Source organism: Pithys albifrons, chromosome 16 (genome assembly GCF_047495875.1).
Source record: "Pithys albifrons albifrons isolate INPA30051 chromosome 16, PitAlb_v1, whole genome shotgun sequence".
In the NCBI taxonomy this organism is placed as follows: domain Eukaryota; kingdom Metazoa; phylum Chordata; class Aves; order Passeriformes; family Thamnophilidae; genus Pithys; species Pithys albifrons.
The window spans coordinates 406,024-423,616 of NC_092473.1; the positions used below are offsets into that span (position 1 = coordinate 406,024).

The window sequence follows — 17,593 nt, forward strand, 5'->3', positions numbered from 1 at the left end:
AAATAAAAATTAAAAGGATGAAGAATGTCTTTGGGTCTGGACTCTATTTTTTTTTTACTGGCTACTTTTGAAGTCTTTGATCTGTGACAGGTATGTTCAGTGATTTCTTGTCAAGTAGGCAATGCCAAATAAAAAAGGAACTTAATCTTTTTTACATATTCAAAGTAGCGTGTGGTTTGTAGGCTTATAACAAGCCCCAGTGCTGCAGCTCTGAGTTAGCTGGAAATGCCTCTGGTCTTGTATGAGTTTTTGTTAGAAAGAGAGGGGATTCCCAAAAAAACCAAAACCTCAAAGAGTTTGCAGAAGGCAAGAGCAAGACAGTACAGTCAAACCAGGCTGTTCATGTGTGTCTGAAACTGTGCTAAGCCCAGGTTCTTGTTTAAAAGAAAAACCTGAAGTACTCTTGCAGTGGGAATGATGGACTTGCCGTTGTATTGATGGAGCTCTCGCCGTGTGTATGTGATGCTGCAATGGAGTATTAAACTCCTTCTGTATAGTTGGATTTGAAGATGATTTTTAACCTTGGTGAAGCTCAGGTTGTGCAGGGTGTGTTCTTACTCCCCAGTAAAAGCTCATCCCTCTGTGGGCTTGGCTATTTTTCCCTCAAGAACCCTCCATGCCTTCACCAAGGTCATGTTCCTGCTGCAGTCCCTGGATTTTGGTGGCAGGTTTCTTCTGGGGCCTTGCACTTCATCCATCCATTGAGTAATTCCATGCTTTCTCTATACCCCAATTCAGTCACAAGCCTGGGCTCAGCTCAGAAACTTTTGGATAGCTGCACTGCAAGAAGGAATTGTTCTTTCAGCTCCCAACTCTATGGCTCTCCCACCACCTCGTGTAAATGTAAAACTCTTATATTGCTAATTTTCCTGCATTAACGTCCTGCTTCCAGCTGAATTCCTCAGCAGTACAGTTCATGTCACTAATCCTCTCTCCATCAGCAAGACAACCATTGCTATTAAATTACTTCTCCAGGGTGGGGGCATTGTGCTTATTTGCAGGCCTGGTTGAACTCAATGATATTTATCTGAATATTAAAGTTGCTTTTGACAGGACTGTCTTTTCTGCTGTTTCAGGTGTTAAAGGAATGAAGGGTTGCCTGTCCTGTAGGTAATTGTTGTAGGGCTTTATATTTCAATTATTCTAATGGCAGTAAATTGTAACTTTCTTCTTAATGAAAGAATTTTGAGTGACTTTTATTGCTATTTCAGTGAAATTGCTTTTCCTTGTGGCATCCTCCTTGTTTTCTCAGTCTTCTCACTTCCCTTGTAGCTACATTGAGAAGTTCACAGATTTTCTCCGTCTCTTTGTGAGCGTCCACCTACGAAGAATTGAATCCTACTCCCAGTTCCCTGTGGTTGAATTCCTGGCACTGCTGTTCAAATACACTTTCCATCAGGTACAGCCTTACATCATCATTTTTCCCAGTCTGCTCTCTTGCCCTGCTCAGCAGGGACAGCTCGCTTGCCCCAGTTAAACCAAAAAAAAGCAATTAGCTTGTCTCACTGGTGGTACTGGGGACTTGGAAATGGCTTTGTGTGCTCTTGGATTTAACTGGGAACAGAGGTCACATGTAGTTACCCTGCAAGGATAACCTGTCTGATGTTGAACTTTGCTTCTGCTTTAATTTTTTTCTAGTCTTTGGAATGGACAGTGCTATCTGGAGAAGTCTCTCTAACTTGCTTGTATTGTGTTTGGGGATGCTGTTATTTGTCCTGAATCTGTGACTTTCTTATAACTTTTAGTTTTAGCGTTAAAAAACCCAACTCTTTGGCTTTTGGTCCATGTTACCTTGCTGTCACAGTGCAGCTCAGCCCCACATGCCAACACACAACAATCATGACAAGGAAACAGCTTTATAAAATCAGAGAATTGTGGAATGGTTTGGGTTGGAAGGGACCTTAAACCTCAACCCATCCCGTTCCCCTGCCATGGGCAGGGACACCTTCCACCAGCCCAGGTTGCTCCAAGCCCTGTCCAGCCTGGCCTTGGACACTTCCAGGGATGGGGCAGCCACAGCTTCTCTGGGCAACCTGTGCCAGGGCCTGCCCACCCTCACAGGGAACAATTCTCTCCCAGTATGCCATCTAACCCTGCCCTCCGGCAGTGGGAAAATATTCCTGCTTTTCCTGTCTCTCTAGGCCCTTGTCCAGGACTCTTGGAGCCCCTTTAGGCTTTGAAATGTCAGGATTGTGGTGCTGCAAGCTGTGAGATGGATTAATTCTGAGACCAGCCTTGTAATTCCTGGGTTCCTACCCTCGTACAAAAGCTCTTGCTCCTCTTTTGACAGTTCTAAATCTCCCCAGTGACATTCTAGAAATGTGTCAATAAAGCAAGAAGCTCTTTCCATGGATTAAAATGCAGGCTAACTGCTATTTTCAATGTTTAAAAAAAAATCTTGCCATAGATCACAATATTCACTATGAATTTTGGTGTGTTTCAGCCTACACATGAAGGTTACTTCTCTTGCTTGGACATCTGGACACTCTTCTTGGACTACTTGACAAGCAAAATTAAAAGTCGCCTGGCAGACAAGGAAGCAGTGCTCAATAGGTGAGAACTGGGCAGCTGTCAGGATGGGACTGCATGGAATCATGGAATGGTTTGGGTTGGAAGGGTTAAAACTCAGCCATTCCATCCCCCTGCCATGGGCAGGGACACCTCCCACTACCCCAGGTCGCTCCAAGCCCCGTCCAGCCTGGCCTTGGACGCTCCCAGGGATGGGGCAGCCACAGCTTCTCTGGGCACCCGTGCCAGGGCCTGCCCACCCTCACAGGGAAGGATTTCTAATATCTGTGGTATTTGTCAAAAATTAGTGACAGGAAATGTTCATTCATCCCTATGGCCAAGCTAGCACATGCCCTGTGTTCTGGAAGTTCTGTTTCCAAAGCCCAAATCCAAGTGGAAGAGGAGAAATGAAGCCATTCCAGGAACGGGTTGGCTGAATATTTTCTCAGTAGTTCATGCCAAGAAAGGAAGCACAGAGTTTCAGACATGTGGGCAGGTAATGGGAATAAACTGCATGAGTACATTCCAAATTCTGGCTGTAATAATCAAAGTTTAGTACAAAACACACGAGATGTTTGGATAGAAGAGGCAGCATGTGAAGGATCAGGACTAGGAGATGTAAACTCCTGGTGGAAGGTGTGGAAAAAGGTGGGCTTCCGATTCAAGCCATTCTGCAATTCTGTGGTAAAAGAATTGGAGAGAGTGAGAAATGGTAGGAAGTGGCCAAGCCTCTCCACTGGATCCCTTTTACTGCCCCAAAACCCCAGCAGCAAAGAGTCTTCATGGTCAGCATGAAAAGGCTGTGAGAAATAAGCCTTTGCTTAGTGCAGCTTTACATGTGGTTGAGTCCTTTTCCTAAAATGATGAAGTATAAAAAGTGAAAACTTCAGTGTTTCACACTTATTCAAAAGAATTCAAACCAAGCAAATTTGGGTAGAAAAACTGTCACTTACATGTGTTGTGTGTGAACCTTGCAGCCTGAGGAAGGAAGCTTTGTAGGCTAAAATAGAACAGGATCACATTTTAGCAAATTTTAAAGCTCATTTTAGCACACATTAGAGGAGGAGACCACTGAGTAAGTCACCTACTTGTTCAGTAAGTTACTGAGTACTTAGGAGTGTTCACACAGCTCATATAACTAATTAATTAATTAGGATTTTTTAAATTTAGTTAGGATTTTAAAATTGTTGTTTAAATAGTGGATGTGTTCCTGAAAAATATTGATGTGTTTAGGAGTTGAAAGTTCCACTTGCTACCCCTGAAGCTCGTGTGTATTAAGTACAACAGTTGTGGCAGCTTTTCCTTGTAGGCGCTGATCCTGAAATGGGGGACTCTCTTTTGATAAAAGTCTCTTTGCTACCACTTTAAAAATCTGATGTCTTGGTCAGGTTTTTGAGGTTTAAAAGCACGATGCCTTGTGTCATACTGTGTTCCATCAAGTGCAGAAGGAAACGTAGCTGAACACACTAGTCAAAAGCAGCTGGTTTTTGACAGACAGCCTGGCATCGTAGCCACAAAGAAACACAGAACTACCTTAAACCAGACAGGTCTTCCTTTGAGCGTGGGAACTGTGGGGTTTGCATTTCTCAAGTAGGTGTTTGTGTTTGAGCTTTATGATTTGTTCCTAATTTGGTGCTCTCAGTCCTGGTGTTCCGCTCCTCTTCTTCATCCGCGTGTAATGCATGTTGTCTTCCTATCAAATGGCTTGTTATGGAGAGTATTGTAACAAATAGCAGCTCTATGAGATAAGTCAGAGTAGGAAATAAATACAAGAAGCTTGTAAGTGGTTGGAGCTGGTGGTGTTTGTCAGAGCTACCTGTCCTTAGTACCAGCTCTGGCTTCCTGCACGCCCAGAGCCGTGTGAACGCTGAGCTCGACAGTCTGGAAGTGGTTACACCACAGGAGCACAGATGAAACTTCCTGTTCTGTGGTTTGTAAGCCTGGTGTCACTCTGTTTTAAGTATTTCCTTTACTGAAGGGGGAAGTTTATCCAACTCTGTCTTCTCCATCGTTGTAGGTACGAAGATGCCTTGGTTCTGTTGCTGACAGAGGTGTTGAATCGAATCCAGTTCAGGTATAACCAGGCACAGCTGGAGGAACTGGATGATGAGACACTGGATGATGATGTAAGGAGCAGAGTTGAACAAGGACAGCTGCAGGTCCACACATTAACTCTTGCACTGCTAACACCTGGAATGTCTTTCCCAGAACTTGTACTTTAGGGTACAAAGCGACACAGCCGCTTCTTCACTCCATTGTGGGGGGGGGGTCAAGGTGTAAAACATCTTGAAATGCTTTTGACAAAATTATCCTTAAAGTCTCATTGAGAAGATACAACCTTTGGTTTTAACTTGATGGAGGGGAAATATAAATCCTTATGTTCTGATTGTCAGAGACTTTAACTGTCTGTGTTTGGTTGCTTTGGAAATTAAATGCTGAAATATCTCTTGAGACAAAAGCTTGAAGCTGTAGATATTGCTGCTTCTGTTTAAGCTTATTTCTCCTAAGCTGGTATTGGTAAAGGTTATTTTCATGCTGTTAAGTGGAGAAGTGGAGTAGGCAGCTAAATGGATGAGGCCAGAGCCCTGGCAGAGCAGGTTGTGCTGTGGAACAGATGTTTTGTCATCTGAGCAGTGGCTGTGCTTTGGGAGTGACCGCTTGTGCCCAAAGCACAGCTTGGCAAATTATTCTATATCAGATGTCTTGAGTCGTATCTTCTTTATCTGGGTGTCACCAAAAGCCAGGTTCTAGAAAGGAGCTCCTTAGTCCCAGGCATCCAGTAAGACCTCCCAGTGTAGCCAGGGCTCTCTGTTTCCCTCTGGAAGTGCTGTCCTTACCTTGGTGTCTCTTCCCGCAGCAGCAAACGGAGTGGCAGCGGTACTTGCGCCAGAGCTTGGAAGTAGTGGCCAAAGTCATGGAGCTCTTGCCAACTCATGCTTTCTCCACACTTGTAAGTACTTACCCAAGTAGTTATCCCGGCCAAAAGTGCCATGTGAAATGAGCATCAACTGTTGGAGCTTGTTGCAAGCTGTTCAATAGACACCTCAGTTTCAATAAAGTAGGGAAGTTTGGGTTTGAATGCAAAGCTTGGCAAGGCAAGATTTGAAATTTAAGGGAAAAAAATGTTCTGATGGATTTCTTGGTGTGTTTTAAAGAGAGTAGTCCGGTGTCCAACTTGCTGGACACCGAACTCTTTAGAAAGTCCCATCTTTCAAGTGCAGATGTTTGGCAGCAGCTGCTCCCTGCTGTTTATCTTGGCTTTTTTCTTGAAGGCAGCCTGTAAATTGGGCAGATGAGTTTGAAGGGTTTGAAGGATAATGGAATCTTTGAAGTGAAAGGTTAGACATAAATGCTGGAGAGGCCTGGGACAATTGTGAATTAGATTTGGTAAACGTGGATAAGCAATTCTCTCCAGCCAGAGCTGCTGTTGCCAGATTTGATGGTGTAAAAGTTTTCTGGGTTTGTAGCATCACAGCAGTTTCTGAGAAGCAGATTTTGAGGTTGAAAATGTAGTCCAGAATTCACAGTCACTATGTTTTTTCTGGGTGAGAAGAATAGGAGGAGAAACAGCAGTGGTATCTCAGAGCAAGTGTATTAATTCTCCTGGGAATACCATACACTGTGACTTCTGAACCGTGTTCCCAAGAAGCAGAGAAAACTGAGCTGCTGCAGAAGAAGCCTGACCTGCAGTGCCTTTTTGCACTAGAAGCTCTGAAGTAGTGAACAAAAGTAGAAGCTGCTGTGGATGGTGGTGCCACACTGTGAGTCAGCGGGTGTTTAGGGAGCATATGGGTGAGATGGAGGAGAGCATGTGGCTTCCTTGGAGTAACACATTCACATAAGGAAAACACTCCAGGTTTTCAAATAGTTCCCCTTGGGCAGTTATACAAAGACACTGCACTGTTAATTAGGCACAGCATGTTGGAAACTGGGTAGGGAGCTTTCCTGAGCCCTGCATTGTTCATTCATGTGGTGTGGGAGGTTCTCAATCAGGTCCCAGTGCTTTCCTAGAGTCTACAGGGCTGTGGGCTACAGTCTGTAGTAGCAAGTAATTACAGCAGTGGACTACAGCTGCCATTACTCTGTCCCATGCTGGGCAAGGGAAGGCTCCTTCTGATGGAGTGAACTTCCATAAAACCAACCACCTTGAATGTGGTTACTTTTGACTATAGAAATTAAATAGAGCCAGTCTAAAAGGGCTGAAAAATGCTCTTCATCTGAAGTATCACCAGCACCTCGTGTGTTTGGTGTCACTCCTTAGTGCTGGATTTGGGCTGACACTCTGGTCCTACACCAGGATGCACAAGGACTGTGGTGTTTGCTCCCTTGGCTGCTTTCCTCACGGGGTTTCAGCTGATGCAGCTCGCAGGCAGAGTGCTGTTTCCCTTCTCCACTCTGTTAGTGGCACTGAACTCAACTTTCTGGTTGCATAATATTTTGGGAACTTCATTCTGAGAAGCTGATACTTCCAGATGAGGTGGATGCAGCACAGACTCCCTGCACTGCAAACTCTGCCATTTCTCTGCTGTCCTTGGGCTGGGTTGTACATCCAGCTGTATATTGCCAGTGGAGACATGCTGTGCCCTCATTCCCCCTTTATTACCATTATTTTGGTAAGCTGATTGCTGGTATTTGTGGGAAGAGGAGAGCTGCCACAGAGAAGTGCCTTCAGGGTGGTGATCTTTGTTGTCCTGACAGCTGCCCAGACCTGGAAAGCTGTGGAATACAGGATCAGCCCAGAGCCCAGCAACTTGTCCTTCCTCCTGATGTCTGCGTGAAGGCCCTAGGGAGAAATCAGAAAACTCTGCTCTGACAGATTAATCAGTAGTTGAGTGTGAATTGTCTGCCAGGCCCCAAAATCACATTCATTTTTTGTCTCTTCTAGTTTCCAGTTCTGCAGGATAACTTGGAAGTGTATCTGGGACTCCAGCAGTTCGTGGTCACTTCAGGGACAGGTAATAACCACTGTGCAACACTGTGATGCTCAGTCTTTGACTGATGATTTCAAAAACACACAAGACCTGCTTTGGTGTTGCTTCTTTCATATTTCATTGAGGATCTGAACACATGTTGGCTCAGTAGTTTAACTCCAACAGCTGACAAAAATCTAATACTGTGATTTCTTTTTATTGGTTTGGTTGTTCCCTTGTTCTAGTACTTGAAGTGAAGATACCAGGTGTGTTAAGAGTAGAGGTGCAAATCAAATACTGCAAGTCCTTCCTGAGAAATAAGGAAAGCAATAGTAGTGAGATCTGCGTGAGGGAAGGTTGTAGCTTAAAGTAATATCAAAATTGTCTGATGTGTCCAGTAAAGGAATTTGTCACATCTTCAATGCTGCAGCACGTGGCAGAATGGCAGTTGTTTTAATAGACAGTTCTGGAAAAAGTACTTCTACTTTTAGGATCGTTTCAGCCCTAGGATGTATGAGTTTTTAGTGCTATAGCACCAACCTGTATCAGAAGCCATGGTGTGGGTTGGATGTTCAGCTGCTGGATCAGGAGCAGCATCTCAGATGCAGCTTGTGGATTGAGCCCTGGGTAGCAGCGCAGAATCCCAGAATGGGTCAGGCTGGAAGGGACCACAGTGGGTCACCTGGTCCCACCTCCCTGCTCAAGCAGGATCATCCCAGAGCACATGGCACAGGAATGTGTCCAGACTGTTCTTGGTGTTGATGGCACAAAGTTGAGAGGTTGCTGAAAGCCTAATCTGAGGTTAAATTCAGTGAGTGGAAAGACAATCTCGTTTTCTTTGAAAACTGGTGTTGCAGAACATACCTGGTTTTTTAGTAAAAGCTCTGGAATGTTTGACCCCAGGTATCCACCCCTGAGCAGCAGGAGGACTGTGTGGGTAATGAGACTGGCAAATCCAATTATTGGATTGTTTCTTGTATCTGAGAAATATGAAAGTACATAATACTTTACATCAGAAGCAAATTCACTGTTCCAAATCTGCTGCTGGATCACTGGAACTGTAGCCACCAGGAGGAACGTGGATAACCCCTTTCTTCAGCACTGGGATTGCTTCTGATGGCAGCAGGTAACCAGAAAGGCTCTTGGTTATGCAGGCATTTGTATCATACAAAAGAAAGTAAAAGTATAAGAGGCTGAAATAGTTTGCCACATCTGTATCGGCCTTTAAAGAGGAAACTGAAGTGTCAGAGCAGTTGGAATTGTCTTTCTCAGGAGTGTTGCAGTCCTTGGACAGTGCTGCTCTCTGAACTGTGACCCACTGCCAAGCTAATTTAAGAAGAATGCTTGCAATGTAATTAGAATAAACTTTGCATTTCCTGTAGCTTTGTAATTAGGCTTCCCATCCCAAAGGGCTGTAAGTATTAGTCACAAAGTTACATGGCTTTTTTTTCTTGCACAGATGTGAATTTTCAGCTCTTAGTCAGTGGTTATTGGACCACTCTTAGTGATAATTTACACTTGGGCCTTTCTGCTAAGTGAACCTGCTGTCGTTTCAGGGCACAGGCTGAACATCACTGCCGAGAACGACTGCCGGCGCCTGCACTGCTCCCTGCGGGACCTGAGCTCGCTGCTGCAGGCCGTGGGGCGCCTGGCTGAGTACTTCACTGGGGACGTGTTTGCTGCCAGGTTCAACGATGCCCTCACCGTGGTGGAGAGGTGGGTATGGGGCACTCCTGTCCCATGAGCAGCACAAGTTGCAGTTGGCCCCGCAGCACTGGGAAAAACGAGGGGGTTTTTCTGCCTCCCCTTTTTATGGGTGAATCGAGATATGAACAAATTGGTTGGCAGAACATTATTTGTAAAGCCAACCTGGGCTGATCCCACAGTGTGGGCAGCAGGGGAGGGGGGGATTCTGCCCCTCCGCCACCTCAGGTGAGACCCCACCTGCAGAGCTGCCTCCAGCCCTGGGGACCCTGCACAGGAAGGGTGTGGAGCTGCTGGTGCGAGTTCAGAGGAAGCACCAAGTTGATCAGAGGGGTGGAGCAGCTGTGCTGTGGGGAAAGGCTGAGAGAATTGGAATCGTTCAGTCTGGAGAAGAGAAGGCTCTGGTTGTGGCCTTCCAGTGCTTGAGGGGACCTGATAGGAAAGATGGAGAGGGACTTTGGACAAGGACCTGGAGTGCCAAGACAAGGGGGAATGTCTTTCCACTCGCAGAAGGCAGGGTTAAGATGGGATATTTGGAAGAAATTGTTCCCTGTGATGGGAGGGAGGCCCTGGCACAGGTTTCCCAGAGAAGCTGTGGCTGCCCCTAGACACATTCAAGGTCAGGCTGTTTAATTTGTTAGCCTTGGCTGAACCTAACTCCCTCCAGCCACGTGTACCCTACAGTAATGTCATGGAAACACTGATTTCTCCTTATATCCCTTCTGTGAAGTTTTGCTCGCCTCGCTTCACCCAAAAGGGGAGATGAGGCCAAGCATCTTGTAAAACCTTCACAACAAATTGTCATGGGTTGTGATGGTCTGTCAAAACCTCACTACATTTAGTGGCAAAAAAAGAAAGAAGTGTAAGTTTATATGGGATACTGGGAAGAAGTTGTTCCCTGTGAGGGTGGGGGGGCCCTGGCACCGGTTGCCCAGAGAAGCTGTGGCTGCCCAATCCCTGGGAATGTCCAGTGCCAGGTTGGATGGGGCTTGGAGCAACCTGGGCTGGTGGAAGGTGTCCCTGCCCATGGCAGGGGGTGGGACAAGATGAGCTTTAAGGTCCCTTCCAACTCAAGCCATTCTATGATGCTGTTTCCCAAATCCTTAACGAAAGAAACAACTAATATCAGAGATTAAGTAAAACCAGTCACTTGAAATCATCAAGATGCTTCTTTTCCAGCATCTGCATTTGTGATGCAAAGAATTGACATGCAGAGTTTGATTACTTTAGAGTTGTATCTCTGAAAACCAAATCATTGAAACTTCTTTTGATGGTTGAACTTGGTGGTCTTAGGGCTGTTTTCCAACTTGAACAACTCTGTGATTCTTTTCTTAAATAAAAAGACCTGTGAAAGCTGAAAGGCAGACATTTTATTCTTCTCCAAGAAACTTAATTAGCACACAGTTGCAAATTGCAGAATTTCACAGCTGAGTTTGAGCACAGCTGCTGTGGTTATGCTGTTTCATTTTCATACAGGAACATCAGACTTGTTCCCTCTGATCACAAACAGTGCAGTAGGTGCTGACTTACTTTGAACTAAATGGTCTAAGTCTTGTTTGTATATGAGCTGAATATTGACACAGACTGGGGAAGAGCTGCATCCAGATCAGGTGTTGGAACTCATTTGTATATGTGTGTAGCCAGACTACAATCCCTTTACACTGCCATATATGCTTTCACTTCCAGGCTGGTAAAAGTGACATTATATGGATCCCAGATTAAACTGTACAACATTGAAACTGCAGTCCCCTCTGTACTGAAACCTGACCTCATTGATGTGTGAGTATGGGATACACTCTGCAAGTGATGGCACCAAACTGGGCACCTCCATGGGGTTGGAGGAGCATTAGATCTCCTGCATCTGCTGCTCTGACTCCTCGTTGGCACCTCTGCAACTGTTGGTAGCTCACCAGGAGGGCACCTTCTTTTAACTGGTAGAAGTTGAGGCTACTGCCAGCATTTTGGACCACTGTTTCTTCTATGGGATGTACTCAGGTCATTTAAAGAATAATATGTTTGTACTAAGAAGTAAAAGTGCCCATTATATCAGGTCTGAAAGCAAATTTCGCTTATGCCCTGTAAAAGCCTCTTTCTTTGGCAGTGTAATTGCAGATTACATAAGTTTTACAATAGTGATATTGTAAAGAAATGTATCCACTGTTGGTGTGTAGTTCCAGTTTATGGATTTTTTTGCTACCAAAGTCAGATCTATGGCTCAGGTAAAAGATGTTTTTCCTAGTTGAGGGTTTCAAGTCCTTGGCTTCCAAGACAAACATGTGCTAGCTGTGCAAGCCTTTTCTGGGACAAATGACTGCCTGCCATCCAGACACTGACATTAAGTGTGAAATCTTGGTGCTGGTGGTGATAGATCACCACTGGGACAGCCTTTTAGAGACTTCCTAAGGCTGTGTAGCACAAACCTGTTTCCTGCCAGCTGGTGTTTTGTGGGCAAAACTGAAGGTTTGAACACATGTTCTAGTTTGCAATTACATCTATAGCAGCTTCTTGAAAACCCCACTCGATTTCATTGTACAGTTCTCTAGATTTTTCATGTTAGTCCCAAGTTAATAGCACTGAGTTTCATGCAGATGGTGTTCTTTTAATGATCTCTTTCCTTTTCTGGTTGAAAATAATTGGGGAGGTGTTTTCCATGAGCTGTTAGTGAGGAGTTTTCATCCTTTTCTCAGTCTGATGTCCCTAAAAAACCTGTGATTCATTTTTTCATGCTTTCCTGACAAAGGCCCGTTGTCAGACATTTGGAGGACACCTACCTGAAACATCCTGACTCAGACTTAATATGGTGCTGTGATAAAAGTGTCATTATAAAATATGGTTACAGTCAGTCTCCCAGTTGATGATAGTTTGACCTTATCAATTAATATCTTTGGCTCAATACTGTGGATCAGTGAGTGAGTCCAGTTGCTGCACAACTTGAAATATGCCTTGAATGTACAGGGGCCAGGATGAAAAAAACAGCAGTAAGGAATTTTAGAAGACAAAGCTGTGAGATTTTTTTAAGGATACCAATATTCTTTTCCAGCATGGTGTCAGAACTGCCCACTATGCTCAGCACTGTGCTCTTCTGTTTGTGCCCCCTTTACCCACACCCCTGACCCTGCTGTGCCTCTCCCCAGCCATGCCCAGTCCCTGGCAGCCCTGCAGGCCTACACTCACTGGCTGGCCCAGTTCTACAGCGAAGTTCACCGGCAGAACCCAGAGCAGTTCGTCTCCCTGGTGTCCACAGCGCTGGAGGCCATCACCCCCCTCATCAGCAACAAGGTACTGCTGCCACTGGGCTTCCACCTGCAGCAGGTGACCCACAAGTGTTCAGGTCTGTTCTGGACCATGCTGGGACTCTTGGGGTGGGTCTGAGAGAGCCACAGCAAATGTCTTGAAGGGTGAGGCCAAGAGAAGTTCTGAATAGCACTGTGGGTCAAGCTAATTCAAGAATAAGAAACTTACTGACTTATGAACTTAGTCTAGTGATTTTATGTCTCCAAAGCAGGGAAATACCTCTTCATGATATTAAGGGAACTGACCTATGCTCTGATTGTCAAATAAACCATAGAATCATGTAACTGTTACGGTTGGAAAAGCCATCTAAGATTGAGTCCAGCCATTTCCTCAGCACTGTCAAGGCCACCACTAACCCATGTCCCCAAGTGCCACATCCACATGGCTTTTAAATTCCTCCAGGAATGGGGACTCCAGCACTGCCCTGGGCAGCCTGTTCCAATGCCTGAATACCCTTTCAGTGGAGAAATTTTCCCCAGTATCCAACCTAAACTACTCCTGGCACAGCTTGAGGCCATTTCCTCTCATCCTGTCCCTTGTTCCCTGGGAACAGAGCCCGACCCTTCCCTGGCTCCCCAGTCCTGGCAGCTCCCTGTGCTGTCTGACGCTGGTTCTGTGTGTGGTGTTGCTGGGCAACCTGACCACGCTCTCTCTCTCCAGGTGCAGGAGAAGCTGCTGCTCTCTGCGTGTCACCTGCTCGTCTCTTTGGCCACCACTGTGCGCCCAGTGTTCCTGATCAACATCCCAGCAGTGCAGAAGGTGTTCACCAGGATCACAGACACTTCTGCCCAACGGCTGCCGGATAAGGTGAGTTGTCTCAGACATGTCTCAGTGTAGACCAGGTGTCCTTGGGAGGCTGTGCTTCAGGCTTACTGTACCAAAAATATGGGGACTCAGCAATTCTCTCTGTATTGTGGGTATCCAGTGATACTATTAGTAATTAATGACCTATTTGAAGTCACAGCATAAAGAAAAAACAAAATTGCACCTCTGAGATCTGATTCCTTTCTCACTTGCTGACATAGTCCTTGATTCTGCATCATCTTTGCATTACAGGCACATTGATTCTGACTTACAGAAAGAGTTTTCTGTGAAACTGAAGTTAGCACTCCATAGGCCTCCCTCCAAGCTCCTCAGAGTACTATAGCTACGCCAAGTACTATGAATGGAATATACTTTTAATATTTATATTACTTCTGCAATATAAATACTGTAAATATATTCTGCCACAGTGGAGGCTGAGATATGGTTGTATTGTGTGCTGGCAAGGAAGCATGAAGTGCTGTACAAGTGTAGAAGCTCAGTGTGTAAACCAGAGAAGAAGTAATGAAAGTAGAATTGTCTTTGGTTTTATAAACAACAGAGACTTACTGTTACAGGGAAGTCTGGCAGAGCTGAGAGCTGGTTCCAGGCCTTAAATACTGGAGCTTTGTTTCTCTCTTGCCTTGCAGAGTTGTTAGGTTTCCTTGGGCTCACCTGCTCTGAATTCTTTCCTCAAACAGTGAGCACTGCTGATGTGTCAAATAGCTGTAAAATGTCTCACTCTATGGTTCTGCTCTAGCAAAAACTAAATTGCAGACACAGTAAAACTCTGTCTCTTTGCTTGACGTTGCCCAGAGAAGCTGTTGCTGTCCCATCCCTGGAAGTGTCCAAGGCCAGGTTGGAGAGGGCTTGGAGCAACCTGGGGTAGTGGCAGGGGATGGAATGAGATCACAGAATCACAGAATGTGTAAAGTCAGAAAGTACCCACAAGGATAATCAAGTCCAACTCCTGGCCCTGCACAGGCCTATCCCCAAGAGTCACACCATGTGCCTGGAGCTCTGTCAACCTTGGGGCTGTGCCCACTGCCCTGGGGAGCCTGGTCAGTGCCCGACCACCCTCTGGGGGAAGAACCTTTTTCTAATACCCAAACTAACCCTGCCCTGACAACTCCAGACCATTCTCTGGGTGCTGTCCCTGGTCCCACAGAGCAGAGATAAGATTCCTCTACCCCTCCCGAGGAAGTTGTACCTGCAGTGAAGTCTCCCCTCAATCTCTTCTGCAGCTGAACACACCAAGTGCCCTCAGTGTCCTCACACACTGCCCCTCAGGGCCCTTCACTGTCTTCTTAAATGAACTTTAATGTCCCTCCCAGCCCAAACAGTGTGTGATCCTGATCTCTGGTCCCTGCCAGGCCCAGGTGTTGGTGTGCAGAGCCCTGTCCAATGTGCTGTTGCTGCCCTGGCCCAACCTGCCCGAGGGGGAGCAGCAGTGGGCCGTGCGCTCCACCAACCATGCCAGCCTCGTCTCGGCCCTCACCAGGGAGTACCGGCAGCTCAAGGCCACGGCCATCCTGCCCCAGAGGAAAGTGCAGCTGGAGGACAGTGAGTACCATGTGCCTGGTGTGTATTGTCCTGACAGCTGCAGTGTGAGCTGCTGGGGGGCATCAGTAAGCTCATTTTTCAATAATTATTGCTGAGAAACTATTTAGTAGTCTATGGGAAGGGGCATTTTCTTTCCATTTTAGAGGTTTTTCTGCTATATGAAGGGCACTCCAACCCCAGGTTGCTTGTAAACATCAAAGTACTGTCTTCCCAGGCAAAGTGGGATTAAGTTGAGGATAAAACTTCAAACAGCAGGAATTGCATCAGGAATACTGAACAGCCTAATGCTGCGATGCTGTAGCAGTAGAAGGTTTGGCTGGAAACAGCATTAATGAAGGTCATGGTTATAAAAACGGAAAGGGGATAATAGGAATTTCTTTGGGACTTGAGAAGTACTGTAGAGGGTTTATATATGTAGGAGGAGAGCCCTGAACTGATGGAGTACAGAAAAACTTCTGTCTGTTTTGAGACTGGTTTGGGGCATATTTGGGGGGTTTTTTAATTGAGGATAACTTTAAAAATTTTTTAGAAATATGCATTGTCATGTGTCACATGTGTGAACTTCTTTTCTTACCTCTAAGTAATTTTGGCACATACAAGAAGTATCAATTCTCTTATTTTGCAGCCAAAGTGATCATCCATCAGACACTCAGTGTTCTGGAAGATATTGTAGAAAGTATCTCTGGAGAATCCACCAAGTCCCGCCAGATCTGTTATCAGTCACTGCAAGAATCCGTGCAGGTCTCACTAGCCCTCTTCCCAGCTTTCATTCATCAGTCAGGTATAACCACAGGCCAGGTTTCATGCTGTGAGTAGCTCTCTGACCCCCTGATCACACCCAGATCGGCAGCTCAGAGTCATGGTGGTGTTTTTGTGAAGTGTGTGAACTTGCTGTGCCTGGGTGTGCTGTGAGGCTGTGCTGGGTGGGCTGGGCTGAGCCACAACAGGAAAGGGAGATCTCTGCCAGCAGGAAGGATTGTTACACAAGTCCAGAACATGGAGATGATCTTGAGCACAAAAATAAGCTTTTAAATACCCTGTCTGCCTGTGTTTGCCATTTACATTCTCTCAAGAAGCTCGAAGACAAAAAGAATAGATCTCGTCAGATTAGGGCAAATGATGTGGGGTTTGGGGACTTTTTGCCTGAAATGGAACCAGGACTGTCACTTGGGAACCTTCTGGCCAGCAATTTACATTTTGTGTTACATCAGGGTGCTTGTCTCATGTTGAGCAAGGTGTTCCAGGAAAGATTTAGAAGGTGGGTGGATTTTCTGAGTGAAGCAGCTATGGAGGAATGAAGGAAATGTAAAGAGGATCCAAGGCAGGCAAGCTGATGCTTGACTCCAGTGAGCTGTTGCCTTCAGAACAGGGTGGCAGCCTCATCAGTGGCTATTTATCGATTGTCAAAGGCTGTGTGATGATTGAGGAGTTGAGCAGCTCTAGCTTGCTGTGGTTATTCCATCTTTCTTGGGACTGATGAAGAGTTAGCTGGGGCTGATCAGCTCACTGCGTAATCACATGCACAAAGATGCCTTCTGAAGCTGAGGGACCTTTTCAGTTCCTGCCAAAAAAAAAGAAGCTGAAGAATGTCTCCTCCACCCTGAGCTGTGTGGATGTTCTGGATTTCCTGGTGTTTCCTGTTAACCCTGTACAGCCAATGAGCAACCAAAGGCAGGTCCAGAGCATCCCCTGAGCTCTCTCCAAGCAGTCTGTGTAGGCAGAGCACACCAAGGATCTTGCTGGGAGTGTTGTGTTCATTCTGAGGTGTTTGGTGCTGCCTGTACTTGTCATCCCTGGCAGGTTTTGGAAGTAGAGGAATGATTTCTAAGCCCTATAGTGCTGTTGGTTTCAGTTCCTGAGACAACCCTGCTGGTAAATTCCCAAGAGTAAATCAAGTTCCATGAACTTAAGACATACATAAAAGACTTAAACATAGAAGACTTACTGATGCACTCAAATGTTCCCTTAACATTCTCTTTTTGTTTTCCTGTTCTTACCTTAGATGTGACAGATGAGATGCTGAGCTTCTTCCTCACCCTTTTCCAAGGCCTGAGGGTGCAGATGGGAGTGCCTTTCACAGAGCAAATCATACAGACCTTCCTGAACATGTTCACCAGGTATTGTCCAACACTGGTCACTTTTTTCTTAACTCTTAGGATGATTTATCTTCATAAGCTGCTCACACGGATTCCTTGTCCCTAAAGAATGTGCTGTTTCCAACCTCTGTGTCCAGACTCTTGTCATGTTCTGGGACTAAATCTGAGGAAGGCACTTCAGGTCTGCAGTGACCCAGCACATGCACATCAGTCAATTGCCATTGTGCAATTCCAGCTCTCCCATGGACTTTGTGGCAGTGTGGGATGTTGAACTTGACTCTTACATTCCCTGTTAGCTCCTGCCCAAGATCTGAGGGTGTCCTATCACTCAAGCTTTTGCTGCGGAGAAGGTCTGTTGATCCTCAGTCACAACCTGCCTCCATCTTTGGCTTAATATACTTGGCCTATATTAACTAAACAGATTCAGAGGCATTGCCTGTTTTCCATTAAATCAAGTGAGTACACAGATCTCTGGGAAGACTCCCAATGACTGTTTTTGTCCCAGGGAGCAGCTGGCAGAGAGCATCCTCCATGAGGGCAGCACTGGCTGCCGGGTGGTGGAGAAGTTCCTGAAGATACTGCAAGTGGTGGTGCAAGAGCCAGGCCAAGTGTTCAAGCCTTTTCTGCCCAGTGTCATCTCACTGTGCATGGAGCAGGTGTATCCCATTATTGCAGAGGTAGGACTGCCCTCACAGGGGAGGGAAGGGAAGAGAAGGC

The 17,593-nt window shown here is 45.8% G+C and overlaps 1 protein-coding gene across 3 annotated transcripts in view; it reads left to right on the top strand.

Annotated features, from left to right (window-relative positions):
* The window catches only part of XPO6 (exportin 6), a 54,578-nt gene that overhangs the window by 31,483 nt on the left and 5,502 nt on the right, over positions 1-17,593 (top strand). For 2 of the 3 annotated variants that reach the window (XM_071571429.1, XM_071571430.1), the window contains exons 8-20: positions 1,273-1,399; positions 2,444-2,553; positions 4,526-4,634; positions 5,366-5,458; positions 7,394-7,463; positions 8,975-9,134; positions 10,809-10,901; positions 12,257-12,401; positions 13,077-13,223; positions 14,591-14,780; positions 15,406-15,561; positions 16,783-16,897; positions 17,382-17,553. In XM_071571429.1, the coding sequence (XP_071427530.1) occupies positions 1,273-1,399; positions 2,444-2,553; positions 4,526-4,634; positions 5,366-5,458; positions 7,394-7,463; positions 8,975-9,134; positions 10,809-10,901; positions 12,257-12,401; positions 13,077-13,223; positions 14,591-14,780; positions 15,406-15,561; positions 16,783-16,897; positions 17,382-17,553 (1,687 nt within the window). The remainder of the gene's footprint in view (positions 1-1,272; positions 1,400-2,443; positions 2,554-4,525; positions 4,635-5,365; positions 5,459-7,393; positions 7,464-8,974; positions 9,135-10,808; positions 10,902-12,256; positions 12,402-13,076; positions 13,224-14,590; positions 14,781-15,405; positions 15,562-16,782; positions 16,898-17,381; positions 17,554-17,593) is intronic. The other variant, XM_071571431.1, reaches the window with a different exon arrangement.